Raw genomic sequence first — 15,382 nt, 5'->3', positions numbered from 1 at the left:
TATTGAGTTGGGTTGGAGGACTAGCTGTGAGAGAAGAAGAGCCAGGACCTCAGTAGAAGGCCTGGACAACATATGAACTTGGATTTGTCTGGCCTTACCCAGTCCCCAGCTTGTTACCATATTCTGTCTCTCTCTTAGTTCTCTTTACTCCTGATATTGTATTCCCCCCAAACTGATTCTTCTACTCTCCTGTCTGGCTTCTCGTGTTATGCCTCCCTGTAGCTGAGCATGGACATGCCCTTTGACCCACAATACTGCCAAATGCTCAAAAGTTTGCAGCCTTTTCCTCACACTCTGTCTTATCAAACCTTCAGCTTTACTTTGGCACTGACAGCTTTATGCCCTGTCATACAGCTGATAGAGGGCCTGGAGGGGTAATAGAAAATAAATGAGGAAAAATTGGAGAAGCAATTTACAGTTTATTAAGATTTAAGTATCACATTTCATCCCCCCAGCTAACTCCCCAAACAGAACATCACTGGAAATGGAGACACCAGGAAAAAAATTGATCAGGAAACTACACGTAGAAGTGAGGAAGGAAACTATCTGTATTACTTGGCTACTCTGTGTCAGGCACTATGCTAGGCATTTCATATATTAATATGTGACCTTACTTAATCCTGTCAATATCCCTTCAAATTAGATATTAGTTTATACTTCAAAATTGGTATTACTACCCCATTTCATTGATGAAGAAACTAAAGCTCAAAGTGTTAAGTACCCCAAATCAAAGAGCCAGAATATTTTTCATAACACCATGTTTTAGCTGAAGACATTGAATATCTAAGTTCTTCAGGGGAGGGAGACATCCCAAGGGCCAGAAGTGTGTTATCTGATGAAAGGCCAGAGGTGTTCCTACCTGCCTGGCACTAAGGATTTGGATTTTAAAATGTTGAAAAGGTATCATAGACCAGTGAGGAAGGCTCTCGGCTGTCAGTCTTGAAAGTGGAAAAATTTCCTGCCTACTCTTCCCTTTACTCCATAGTATCACTTCCTTGGCCATTCCCTCCTGCTGTATGATGTGGTGGGAAGACCATGTAGTGTGGAGCCAGCAACTCCATAGCTTTGTGAGATTCAAGTTACTTTGCCTTCCTGAGTCTGTTTCTTCATTTGCAGAATGGAATGTAGTGAAATAACACTGAGCATGTGCAGCGCTGTTGAATGTGATTGTCCTTGAAGCCCCCTGGCCTGGCTCAAGTTCTACAAAATCTCCACAGGCAACTCAAGATGGAACCAGTTCTTGGAAAAAAAGGGAAGATCACCTCCCACTTCCTGCACATTCTATTCCTGCTTATGCATTCTGATGTCCTGCTTGCTTTTTCAGGCTCTAAGTGCTATCCTGCTGACTCACTTCTGACTTCTCGTTCATCATGCTCAGCTCCTGAAAATGGAACAGAATGGAAAGGGCCGGATGTTGTGCTATCTGGCAATGTGTTTAAGAGGAATTTGGGTTGCTGTCAGGCCAGATCCATGTGGATGGAATGCTGGGGACATGAACTGAACAATGCCCGAAGTGTTTTTCTCATCTGACACGTAGGACACTCTGTCTGGACTGTAATACTAAAAATAACCACCCCACTTACTGCCACTGATGAGGAGCCAGGCAGACCCTGGGCTATGTGCTTTCTATCACTGCCTATTTGAATCATCAGAAAAACTGGAAAAGTCAGGGATCCTCTTTATTTTATGTACAAGGAGATTCAGACTAAGACAGGTTAAGGAACTTACCCAAGATAATAGAGCTAAAAAGGAGGAGAGCAGGGATTCAAGCCCATTATCTAGATCTATACTGTCTAATATGGTAGCCACTAGCCACATGAGGCTAATGAGCACTTGAAATATGGCTAGTGTGACTGAGGAAACTGAATTATTATTATTATTTTTAATCCTTACCCAAGGATATGTTTTTATAGATTTGAGAGAGAGAGGAAGTGGGGGGAGGGAGGGAGAGAAAAATATCGATGTGAGAAACATCAACTGATTGCTTCCTGTACATGCCCCAACCAGGGCTCTAACCTGTCACCTAGGTATGTGCCCTGACTGGGAATCAACCCACAAACTTTTGGTGCACAGGACAACATTTAACCTACCGAGCCACTGGGCCAGTGCAGAGATTTTAATTCATGTATTCCCTCCTCCATTATTGAAACTAGCACTGTACCTTCATACAGTTCATGCTCAATAAATGTTTGTATCGGGAATAAATAGCTCTTAATATGCAATTATTTTCTGGTGGATTGGATGATTTCTTTATTTCACATGTATTGAGCACTTTCTGGGTGCTAGGCACTATACTAGGGGCTGAAAAGTAGAAGTTTAAGAAGATTCATTCTCTTTCCTCTAGGCCAGTGCTTCTCAAACTTTAGCATGTGTAAGAAGAATCACCTGAAGGGTTTGTTAGACCAGAGATTCTGCTTCAGTAGGTCTGGGAGAGACTCTGAGACTCCATTTCTAAGAAGCGTCCAGGAAACGACACTTTGAAGGTGACTGATGTGCACTGGGAAATTGGAAAGGTATCTCAAATATTATGTGAGGACTGGGCTAGAGAAAGAGAATGAACATATATTAAACTTCTGTTTGCCAAGAACTTTTAAATATGTCACCTCATTTAATCTTCACCTCAACTTCATGAGGCATATATTATTATCTTCATTTTCAGTTAAGGCAACTGAGACTCAAGTTAGTTGAATTATCTAAGTCACAGAGCTAGTAAACAACAGAGCTTAGATCAGCATGCACTTCTCCTGCACTCAATTACTCATGCAACTATTTACTGTGTCTTCATCTTTTAGACATTGCCCTAGGAACCAGGCATACAACATTGAGTGGGGCAGACAACCTTTCTGCCCTGGTCAAACTCAATGAACAATTAAAATATAGAGTTTTCAGTGCTATGAGGAAGGCAATGTATGGAGTTTATAACAGAGACATAACTCTACAACAGGGTTGGGAAAAGCTTTCCAGGAAAAAAGAAATGAAATTGACATGAAGACCTGAATGATAAGTTAGAGAAGTAGAGGGTGGGTGGGAAGTGCTTTGAACTGAAGATATGCATGAGGCTTGGAGGGACTGAAAGAAGTTTAGAATGTCTGAAGTTAAGAAGGTGAAGGTGAGAGATAAGGTCCTTGAGGAAGGCGGGAACCATATAATGCTCGGCCATTTAGACTTACTGATTTTAATCAAGGGCAGGAGCATGGTCAGACTTGTATTTTTAAGATTGCTATCCTCTCAGTGAAGGATGGATTAGAGAAGAGCTATGCTCGTGGTGAAAATTTGGGTAATACTGTAGTGACTGGGAAAGGGGAGGAGGTTAGATGTGTTTAAAAGTCTTTAAAACTTGAAAGGGGAGGAGTGGGTAGGCACAAAGAGAATCCAAGATGATCTTCAGGGTTCTGAGTGCACACTTTGAGTAAAATAAGGTCTGTAAGCTTATTATTTCATATTTTAAAAGGAAAAATAAATTCAGATAAGTGAGATTATGTGAAAGTGAAAAATGACATTTTAGTAAGATTTCAATGACTAGAACTTATTGACTTGAGAAATATGAAAGAGAATTATGATCTTTGTGGTTAAGTTTATTATTTTTGTTGTTTTAATTTATATTTCTATCGATAGCCTTAATGTCCATTGAGAGTTGAGTTGTGAATACTGGAGATAACTCCTCTTCTTGCCAAGACCAGGATTAGCCATGAAGGACCAGCCATAAGCTATGAACTATATATTATCTTGGACTTTGACTTTCTGAAGCTCCACATTCTTTTTGCTCCCCCTATTTCTTCACACCTTATGCTTTTAAAGGGAATAGAAGAAGGTTCCTATCAATGGGCCAGTGAAGACTTGGACTCCGCCTTCTTCGTCTTTGTCCCGCCCCCTTTCCTTTAGACCACACCTCTTTCGCTGATCCCGCCCCCTAAAGAGGTCATCTCTGATAAGACAGCGAATTCTCTACAATCGTGACCTATAGCAGATCTGAAGGGTGGAACCGAGATCAATCTTTTTTTCTATTTGTTAAATCACGAGTCTATCTGACCCCAGTCCCAGCCCACTTCATCTTCAAGCCAAGAACTGGCCGCTCTGCTCTTGGTCCCCGGCTTATGATTGGTTCTTACATTCCACCCTCTCTTCCAGTTTTGCAGGCGGGATTAGCACGCAGCTTCCTGCTCCTGCCAAAAAAATAAAAGAAGAAAAAGAAAAGAGGAGAGCGGCGAAAGAAAAATGTCACGGAGATCTTTGTTTTTTAATTTGCTTTTAGTCTTGTCTGTCAGGCCAACCTCTGCCTTTTGATTGGTCTTTTTATCTGCCCATCCCGAGTCGGGGGCGGGATTTCCCCAGGAGACCCACACCTTGTTGCCACTGGCCAAGGAGTGCGCCTGTCTGAAGCTTGGGTCCCAGGATTGGAGGCGGATGCGGACAGGTGGGCGTGGATTGGCTAGGGAAGCCGGTCAGTGTGAGACGGGGGCGGGGCCTCGGCGGCTGGTTGCGCGTGTCCGCCGCTGGCTCCGCTCTATCCGGCTTTGCTAGGGGAGGTGAGTCTGGCCGCGGCTGCACCGGCGGCTGAGAGAGGAGGCGGCGGCTGAGGAGAAAACGGCCGCAGCGACTGAGGAGAAAGCGGCCGCAGGGACAGAAGCCGGGTGGGGGGGAGGGGGGGAGACGGAGCAGCCTTGAGCCCTGAGGGGGCCGTCGTGCTGGGGGGACCCACCCGCTCTCCCCCCCAACCCTTCCAGCAGAAGCAGCCGGCGGCTGGGGTAGGAGTCTGCCCTCTTCCGACTGCACCCGCCCGCCTCCCGGGGCTGCTATTCTTTGGCCCCGGGACCCTAACCTCACCCCGGGGCGGTTCCCTCTGTCTGGGCGTCCGAGTGCTGCCCTCATCTCTTTCATTCCTCCCTGCACCTCCTTACCTTCACTTTGCCCCGGTTCTCTTTCTCCTCTCTGTCCTGCCCTGTCGCCTCCTCGGCTCACTCTATCCCTCCTGCCTCTTTCCGTGGTTCTTCTCTGTTCGGGAAAGTTTAGTTACACCCCCCACCCCCCATCAGGTCAACCTGACTAGGAGTAGGGGGAGATGTAGGGAGGCCTGAGAGTTCAAAGGGGGTGGGAATCTGGTTTCCCTGATTATTCCTCCCATCTTTTTATTTTGGGGTGGTTGGATTTTTTTTTTTTAATTGTATTTTTGAGAAGGTGGTAGGTGTTTAGAAAAGGATGTGGGAATGGAAGGGGTAGATGAGTCAACCCTCTTAAAAGATTCCAAGGGCGGTGTGTTACCTGATCCTTTTCGTGTGTGGAGTTCAGGGGGTCGGAAGGTTTGGCCTTTATTCCCACATTCGAAGTTGGAACCGCCTCCAAATTAAGGATGGAGTTTTAGTACCCACTTGTGGCAGGAAACCTGGGGGGAAGGGGGTCCCTTTTTCCTTTTTCTTTTGCGTTTTCTTTTATTTTTTGGCAACCCACACCCTTCCACACACACTCACCCCAAAATTAAACATCAAGATCCTCTAACTTGTTTGGATTGACTGATGAAGACGTAAAGCCAGTTACGCTCCATGTTTTTTGAGGTGGAGTCAGTGGTTTTTCTTCATTTTTAAATGGCCAAATGACAGCTTGACCTAGTTTGCTGTCCAATCAAAGGGCGTTTTTTTGAATGTCTCTTTGTGGCGCAAGAGCCAACGCAAAAATGATGGCGGCTTACAATGGCGGTACATCTGCAGCAGCAGCAGGTCACCACCACCACCACCACCACCATCACCTCCCACACCTCCCGCCTCCTCACCTTCACCACCACCACCACCCGCAGCACCATCTTCATCCGGGGTCGGCTGCTGCTGTACACCCTGTACAGCAGCATACGTCTTCGGCGGCTGCGGCAGCTGCGGCCGCAGCCGCAGCCGCAGCCATGCTAAACCCTGGGCAACAACAGCCATATTTCCCATCACCGGCACCCGGTCAGGCTCCTGGACCAGCTGCAGCAGCCCCAGCTCAGGTACAGGCTGCCGCAGCTGCTACAGTCAAGGCGCACCATCATCAGCACTCGCATCATCCGCAACAGCAGCTGGATATTGAGCCGGATCGACCTATTGGATATGGAGCCTTTGGTGTCGTCTGGTGAGTATCAAAAGGAAAACACAACTTCTCACGGCTTCTTCTCATCGTTGGGACTGGGCCAGTCTTCTAGGGTTTTCTCCATGTTGACCAAAGTGGAGCAAGCTTCTCCTCTCAACTGTATGAAGACACGTTCACTTAGGTGGTAAAGAGGCCTAACGCGTTGGCTATGTATCTAGGCTTAGGCTTTTGAGTCACGGCAGGTTTGGGCAGAGAACCCTCTGATGAGGAACCCGTAAGTTTGCTGTCTACCACACTTTTTGCTTAGAACCTAAGCAAACCACTGGGTGTTGGATCAATAGATGGATGTATGAAACGCTTTTCCTATGAAGACTTTGGCCCTCTCTCATTTGCCCAATTGCAGCAAATGTCACAAGTGACTGAAACTCTGTTCCTTTTAATTGTAATATTGGAATAGACTTTGTATGACTACGTTGCTGTCCTGTCTTTTCGGTCCTTAATTTGTGAACTTGATCCCCAGAAAGATGATAGGGTTCATTGTTGAATCAGTCAAGTCATTTTTTGAGTGGTTTATTTTAAACCATAAAGCTACAGTTGGGAAGTATGTAGCTTTAGCCTTTTGATAAGAATGTCTTAAATATAGCACCACACATGAATACCACAAATGAGGTCAGTAGACTGTAGCTACACAGTGGCCCACATTCAATGTAATGTTTTAGTGTCGTTTAGTGCCTCTTAAGTTGCTGTAGTAAAAAGGATACTTTTTAAACATACAAAACTGCTTTACTTTAGCTAGTGCTATTTTTAAAAGTCCAAAGGCTTCTTAAATGCAACATTTTGTCTATTTGCCCTAAGGAAGATTACAATTTTATAGTAAAGTGTATTTATCATTGTTGGGTTCTGTTCTATCAAAACTAGAGTTAACTGAGTTTTCCCCCCAAGGATTCAGTATCCCGGTGTGGATAGATGAATTGATGTTTTGAGTGCATTCAAAAATAGATTCTTGTTAATGTCTAGAAAAGCCCCCATCACCACAGGAAAGTGAATTCTTTGGAACTAGCCTGGTAAGTGTCTCCTTTGGCTATTGTTTTTCAGGCTATAATTGATGAGTATCATTTTTGCATTGTATCTGGCCATCTTTATATATACCTCAGATTTTATAATCTAGGAGATCGCTGCTGTTGTGCTCCCTTCCCCAAGGTTGTGGGATTCCTGGTGGAAAAGAGTATATAACCAGTAATGGTGCCTGTCCCTTTGGTCTCTCTGCTCAGGACCTGCCTGTTCCTGCCTTCCTCTCTTGTCTTCCTTATCCTATTATCAGTGATTGCACTGTGAACTTCCTTCCATTCCTTGCCTGACCCTTGAGTGCGAAGCTTGATAGGGGCTGGGGGGTGGGAGTAAGGGTGGACAGTAAAAGGTTGTTCCTTGCTTTATTTAATTTTGTTACTGATTTACTGAGAACTTGTGTGCATTTTCTTAAATGTGGATACTCTTTCATTTTAGAGTTTTGCATATAATGCTAAGAACTAGAGATACTGAAAGGGAAACATGTTGCATTTCCTATGCTATAAAGGTGTTACATACATTTCTATCAAATGGTGGTACTAAAGGAAAAGTTTTTATTTTTAAAGGGAAGGGAGGTGAGGAACTGGAGTGCTGAAACATCTCCCATCGTGAACATTCTGATAGTGGGTATTCTGGATTACTGATACATGAAAATCCGAATGTGTTTGATTCTCATTCATTCTAGATTCTTTCATTGATTGACCCCTTCTACCACCCTCCTTCTGTGCACCATCTTCTGTTGCAGTATACCAGTTGTTTTGTGTTTGCCTGTCTCACTGACTACATTTGTAAGCCCCTTGAGGGTAAGAACTGTGGTATACTTGAATACTTCTTTTTTCCCCAGCACTTAGCACAGTGCATTGGCATTTTTGCTGCTTGGTTACTTGATCTGGTCCGGTCCCTTCTGTTCTTTCGCCAAGTTTTTTTGGTTAGTTGCATTGAATGTTTTTTATCAGCTGTTACAGGTGAAATACAATTTAGTATGGAAAAAAAGGAAGAGTTCCAGGTGTGTGTTTTAGTATGCAAATGCTTTTCTATTTTTATATTTCCATATTGTTGACTTGCTGTCTGAATTGCATATTGTATTTGGAATTTAACCACTATGTGACCTAAGATTGTTAAAACTAGAGTTTTCAACAGCAAACCAGAGTGAATTGCACTCATATTCTGAAACCCAAGCTAATGATATTGGTGAGGTGTTTACTTTTTAACTGAATCAGAATTTTTCTTTTTAATTTAGAAAGCATCCAATAGAAACAACTATTTTCTAAAATGATTACAATGTAACATAAATATATTCTCCCAGTGATACATCATTTGATTCAAAGCACCATATATCTACTTGAGTATTATAAAATTCACTTAGATTCAAATATATTTAATGCATTTTGCAAGTATTTTTCTTCTGGCATGGCATAGGAAAGGAAACTATATCTGCTTTCATATATTTTTTCTGGACATGAACCAAGTGGTACCAACTGGTGGCTAAAAACACTGCATGCAATTTTGAGGGATATTGTTGCTGCATGTAGACAAGGAGAGATTTATAGAAATGATGTAGCATTTTACCGTTCAGAATTATCACTGAACAGTTTAGTTTACCAGGCTTGATTTCTGTATTGAATTTAGTGGAATAACGTATCAGTAGTGGACAGTTGTGTAAAGGTAGTGAGTTACCTATTAGCTTGCTGGTAAAGATGGTGCTCTGACAGTTCAATTAAAGTTTCATTAATAACTCCTTCTGTGTTTTATCTCAAAGTAGGGGTTCCAGTTTACCTGGTAATATGATCATGGGGTAACGTGAGATACATTCATTGCCAATGATAGAATATTGTTCATGGGTTATCAAAGCATTATATATAATTTGACCTTTATCAGATGTCAAGGCTTCCATGTGGTCATTCTCATAATGCAAAACCAAAACACGACAACTCACGAACAGAAACCTAAGTCATTTGGTGAAGATATTATAAATACCTTTTTGTATGTAGTTCATCGTTACTAGGGGAAAGTGTATGTTGTGCTTAAAGGTGTGACAGCTCTGGGACAGAGTATTATGGTATAAGGCTTCAGGGTCTTATGAGATATATACTTTCCAGAGTTGGAGGAAGCTGATTACATGAGAGAGGTTTGAGGACTGCTAAACCAGGCAGTTTTGATATTGGCAACCTGAACAATCACAGATTGGATTACATAATGGCACATAGTGCCATTTTGATAAAAAGTGAACGTGGGGAAAGCTTCTGCTTTATAAAATTAGTGTGTTGGTTTTTTACTTATCTGATTAATTGAACGATAAAGGTCCTGGAATTAGTTTGGTCTGGTGCCTTTGTACTCCAAGTTGGAGAACTTTGAATTTTATACTTCCCACAGGTTACTATTATTTAAGTCTTTTGAAAACTTAAGCATCACTATAGTGATACCTATTTATCAGCTGTGTGATATTGATAAGTTATTTAACCTCTCTATTCCTCATCTGTAAAATGAGGATAATAATAGCATCTGTCTCATAGGATTTGTGTAAGGATTAAATGAGGTAATCCTTCTAAACCAATGAATACACTGTCTAGCACACAGTAAGCACTCAATAAACACTACCTTTTAAAAAAATTGTAGTTATTATTGGTAAAAAAGTCAAACTGTTCTATTAGTGCGCACATAAGTGGTTTCATAAAAGGTCAGATTTACCAGGTGAAATCAACGTGCAGACTGTTTTTGGAAGCAAGAGTTTAAATACCAGAGAATGTTCACTTAGTCGTGCTATATGCCAGGGGATTAAGGGGAAAATATTCTGTCTTATTCTCCCAATCATTTAAAAAACAAACACATAAAAATATATATACATGTTTTTATGGACTTGGTAGGTGTTCTGTCAGATTATTTCTACTGTTTTAGAAAGTATTATGGATTTACATACTGGGAAGGAAGTAAGGAAATTAATTTTTTTCTTAGAATGTAACAAATGAAGGACATTCTTATTGTCAAAGTCCAGCTTTACTGGAAATTCATTTTACTTGTGTTTGGGTAAAAAAGTGTGAATTGCTAAATAAAATTCCAGTGCGGTAGGGAAATATGTGTGATTTAATGGAAAATTATTCAGTGGAAGTCCTTATGCTATGCAACGACTGTCTAGCTCACTCATTTTGTGAAAATTAGAGGCATCCTTTTTTTCTTTCTGATCCTCTTACTCCTCAAATAACAAATTATAATTTGGAAAAATGGGGAATGCTTTTGGGATACGTTTGGGGGAAAATCCTGGAGTTAGTTGCATCAGAAGGATGAGGGTGTATAGTAAAGTGTATTTTGTTATTAATTGTGTTTTACAGGTTAAGAATCTGTAGTATTGAAGTTTCTGTATTGGCCAAGATTAACAGCCACAGCTGGATTCTTTGGGGGTTGGGGGGCTGCTTTGTGAAAAGAGCTTTGAAGAAGCAAAACCTGCACCATAAAAGGAAATTATTGCTCTTCTAGACATAACAAAGTATTTGTGTGAAACTAGAAATGTGAAAATCTATGTTGTTAATTTTAACTACAAATGAACATACTTTTAGAAACTACAGGCTCATGGTCTATAGTAAAGTAAAGAAAGCAAAGAGAGTTAGGGAATAAAAGTAACATAATCTAATGATACTGAGCTGGTTTCTTGGTGATAGAAACTCCATAGCCTGTAACATTGGAAGTCATTTTGTACTTATGATGTACTTTTAGAAACTGTAGGTTCATGGTCATAAAATAGAGAAAGCAAAGTTAGAGAACAGAAGTAACACAATCTAATGATATTGAGCCGATTTCTTTGTGATGGAAACTCCATAACCTATAACATTGGAAGTCATTTTGTACTTAGACTCCTGACAAGATTATCCAAACTATTCAAAAACAAAAAATAAAACCACAACACAACAAAAGAAACTCATTTCATTCTTGGGGAGAAATTTTATGTTATACTATTGAATATCATCTCAAAAGAAAAAAGACAAATATTTTTTATTTAAAAAGGACATTTCAGAAAGAATTGCCTTTTCAAATAAGCTAAAACAACAATGTCCCTCAAAATTACACACAACTTTTTAAGCCATCAATTAGTACCACTGGTGTGTTCTGAAAAAGAAATGAGGGCAGATAGAATTCCCTTTCTTATGCTATGCTAAAGGAAGAATATTTGCAAAATGCATTAATTGAATATATGTTTGAATCTGAGTTCTGGGGTTTTATCCACAAAACACAGACAACTGTAGAAATATTGTTTCTTGATATAAAAGGCCATCTTCTAATAGAGTACTGAAATATTTTATTATCTTCATAACTTGGAGCATTAGGGTTTTCATTGATTCTATATTATAGAATTGAGTGGCTATTCTTGGTGGTTTTTATTAGATTTGTTGATGTCCTAGCAGTTCAGGAATCTACTGTTTACATACCGTATGTTTCCTCAATATGCTGATTTGATTTCTTTGATGGAAATTGTCAAGGCCAAAGAAACTTCCATTTGTTATCCAGCCAAACAGAAAGAAGCCATTGGGTAGAAGCTCTTTCATTGTAAGATTATATTTGGGTTTTACTTATAATTCCCTGTGTGTCCATAATACTTTAGTGAATTATTTGTTGATTAGGTCATCTCATGTAGATCAACAATGATTTCCTAAGAAATATAATATAGCATGTCATTTTGATATTGTTGCTTGGGGGTGACACAGAGAATGCCTGAGGCAACAGTTATAATACTGTCAATAAACATGTGACAAGTCATCATAGACCTAGTCTGTAGTTTAAGGTACCCTAGCCAAGAGACAGTAGATAAAATCCTGGCATTATGAAAAGATGACTTCTAGGAAACTAGTTGAACTTCAAGTTAATTGTAATGTTGTGAGTAGAGTGGAGTAGAGGGTTGTCTGCTATTGATCATGATTGGTGCTCTTTACCTAAATCCAATTTTACACCTGTGTTCTGATTTAGTTTGGCTAATCGAATCATATTTACTATCAGACAGAAGATTTTGACATTGCTGGAACTCACTAGTGAATGTATTTTTTTTGTCAACCTGGTTTGGACCAGCACTATTATAGGATATTTAGTTCTATAAAGAATTTTACAAACCTCTATCAAGCATCCGCTATTATCTGTGTTGTACTTGGTACTGTGATACAGAGATGTTTAGGCCATGATGTTGCCCTGAAGGAGCTTACAGTTAAGCAAACAGTATGAAAAATAATACATCCCAGCTCTCAGGATGTCTTGATGGAGAACTGAAACTAAATTTGAAACCATTAAATAAAAACTTACAGATATATTATTTTCATTTGTTCTTACAATACTTATGTGTTGAATACCTCTCAGGCACTGTGCTAGATGATAGGGGTTTAAAGGAGATTATGATATATTGAGGGAAAGAGATATGCAAGTGGATAATTATAATTCATTGCCATTATTGCAGCAAGAAAAATATTACCTGTATTATAGAAACATGGAGGGATTTCTGTGGAAGGTATGGATGCTTCCTAGAAGAGGTAATACTACCTCAAATGAGTTTTAAGAATGAGGAGTCACCTAATGAGGGAGGGCATTCTTGGGAGTTGCTGAAATATAGAGTGCAATGCGGTGCGGGAGTGATAGGAGATAAGGTGGAGATAAGGATCAAGCTAGAGCTAAATCCTGAAAAGGTTGGAGTATCCTGCTGAAGAGCTGAGACACCATTGGGTCTTCATAGATGAGCAAAAAAATAAAGCCTTACTCTTTTTATGAATAAAGCACAGTGTAGGCAAAAATAGGTTTACAATTGTTTATGTGGAAAAATAATAATGACAACACTTAATAATACAAGAATAAACTCTGTGTTTTGTGTACTCACAATGATAAACTTACTTTTTCTCATCCCTGTATATATATATACACTACTACAGTGTATCAGTGGTACTAAAATTTCATGGGAGATAAAAATGGAGAAAATGTTAAAAACCACCCCTGGTCACCTAGAGAGCGAACAATCCCAGCCCCAGGCCAGACTATGCAGCCCAGGGTTCCAGTACCAAGAAAATAAAGACTCATAACTTATGACTGTGAGGGTTGGGGTGGCAGAGGAAACTGCCCATCTCTCAGGTGAGTCCATTTAAAGGGCCCACATGGTCCTAGAACATATACAAACCCACCCACTCTGGGAACCACCATCAGGGCAACAGCTAGAGGGGCACCAGTCACATATGGGAAGTGGGTGAAGTAACTGGAAATGGGGCAAATGCAGAGCAAGCCTTCAGCAGCCAGGCAGCAGCTCTGTCCCCTCTTCAACCACTCTCCCACATTCAGAGCCACAAAGCAGTGAAGCAGGTTATCCCGCCCTGGCACTTACCTAAGACTCCCTCCCATACAACGTAACAGGTGTACCAAGACAGGAAGTCAAAGCAGCTCTACCTGATACACGGAGACAAACACAGGGAGGCTGACAAATTGAGACAAAGAAATATGGCTCAAATGAAAGACCAGAACAAACCCCCAGAAAAAGAACTAAACGAAATGGAGGTAGCCAACCTATCAGATGCAGGGTCCAAACACTGGCATTAAGGATGCTCAGAGAACTCACTGAGTACAGCAAAAGCATAAGGGAAGAAATGAAGGCTACACTAAGTGAAATAAAGAAAAATCCACAAGGAACCAGCGGTGAAGGGAAGGAAGCCAGGGTTCAAATCAGCGATTTGGAACATAAGGAAGAAATAAAGTCAACCAGAACAGAATGAAGAAATAAGAATTAAAAAAACTGAAGAGAGAATAAGAAGACTCAGGGACATCTCTAAAAGTGCCAACATCTGAATCATAGGGATGCTAAAAGGAGAAGAGGAATTGAAAACTTACTCGAAAAAAATAATGGAAGAAAACTTCCCTAATTTGGTGAAGGAATAGATATACAAGTCAAGGAAGCACAGAGTCCCAAACAAGTTGGATCCAAAGAGGACCACTCCAAGACACATAATTAAAATGCCAAAGGTTAAAGATAAAGAGGGAATCTTAAAATGAACAAGAGAAAAGCAGAGAGTTACCTGCAAAGAAGTTCCCATAAGACTGATTTCTCAAAAGAAACTTTGCAGGCAAGAAGTATTCCAATTGATGAAAAGCAAGGACCTACAACCAAGATTACTCTATCCAGCAAAGCTATCATATAGAATGGAAGGGCGGATAAAGTGCTTCCCAGACAAGCTAAAGCTGAAGGAGTTCATTATCACCAAACCCTTATTATATGAAATGGTAAAGGGACTTATTTAAGAAAAAGAAGAAGATCAGGACTCTGAACATTAAAATGACAACAAATACAACTATCAACAACTGATTCTAAAAACAAAACCAAATTAAGCAAACAACTAGAACAGGGACAGAATCATAGATAGGGAGATCTTTTGGAGGGTTATCAGCTGGGAGAGGGAAGGGGAAAACGTGCAGGGATTAAGAAGCATAATTGGTAGGTATAAAATAGATGGGGGGAGGAGGATGTTAAGAATAGTAAAGGAAATGTAGTTGCCAAAGAACTTATATGCACGACCCATCAACATGAACTAAGGGGGGGAGGGTAAAGGGGGAAAATTGGGAGAACTGTAATAGCATAATCAATAAAATATATATCATATTTTAAAAACACTCCTTGGTGTGGGAGTGAAAAAAATTGAAATGACAACCCAGTGTTGTAAGTTTTTGAATAGCAGACTGGTTCAAACTGATTTTTTTTTTTTAAATATGTAAATAAATAGAATAATCGAGGGAGTTGAGGTCTGAGCCTTAGGGAACATACTCAGCTGTAAATGAAAGAAACTATTGGAGGCAAAGCTATAGGACAGGCAGATAGGAAAATGTGTTCACAGTGATTGACAGCCTACACAGGTCAGAAGATAAATAGTTATGAAAATGGGAATGATCTTTGATGCAAATTAAAAAAGTCAAAGAAAATGAAGACGGAGAAAAGGCCATTGAATATAGCAAATAGATCATTGATGGCACTTGAGAAAATGACTGTATGATTTTTTTTCCCTTTGACATGTATATGTTTGATTCTAAAGAATGTCAAGTAAACTAAAATAGCCGGTGTTCATGCTGCCTGTCATCTACCAGACCCAATAAACAGAGACAGGGATTGGATCTTTATGGGTGCTTTATTCAGGTGGCCGAACCCTGGCTGGTTTGGCTCAGTAGATTGAGCGTCGGCCTGCGAGCTAAGTGTCGCTGGTTCGATCTTCCAGTCAGGGCACATCAGAGAAGGAAAACTCTGATTCCAAAAAACCTCCGCTGC

General features: G+C 40.5%; 1 protein-coding gene and 1 pseudogene across 2 annotated transcripts in view; both read left to right on the top strand.

Moving 5' to 3' along the window:
• The first annotated feature begins 4,463 nt into the window (after positions 1–4,463).
• Positions 4,464–15,382, top strand: part of NLK (nemo like kinase) — a 125,601-nt gene continuing 114,682 nt past the window's right edge. The window contains exon 1 of the mRNA XM_090290990.1: positions 4,464–6,096. Within this exon, the coding sequence (XP_090147116.1) occupies positions 5,636–6,096 (461 nt within the window). The 5' untranslated portion in view covers positions 4,464–5,635. The remainder of the gene's footprint in view (positions 6,097–15,382) is intronic.
• The window catches only part of LOC149997985 (transgelin-2-like), a 49,794-nt pseudogene continuing 40,444 nt past the window's right edge, over positions 6,033–15,382 (top strand). The window contains exon 1 of the transcript XR_016513955.1: positions 6,033–6,096. The product of XR_016513955.1 is annotated as a transgelin-2-like (transcript). The remainder of the gene's footprint in view (positions 6,097–15,382) is intronic.

Source organism: Furipterus horrens, unplaced genomic scaffold, assembly GCF_987537825.1.
Source record: "Furipterus horrens unplaced genomic scaffold, mFurHor1.1.pri manual_scaffold_11, whole genome shotgun sequence".
In the NCBI taxonomy this organism is placed as follows: Eukaryota; Metazoa; Chordata; class Mammalia; order Chiroptera; family Furipteridae; genus Furipterus; species Furipterus horrens.
This window is presented reverse-complemented; position numbering and strand designations above follow the sequence as displayed.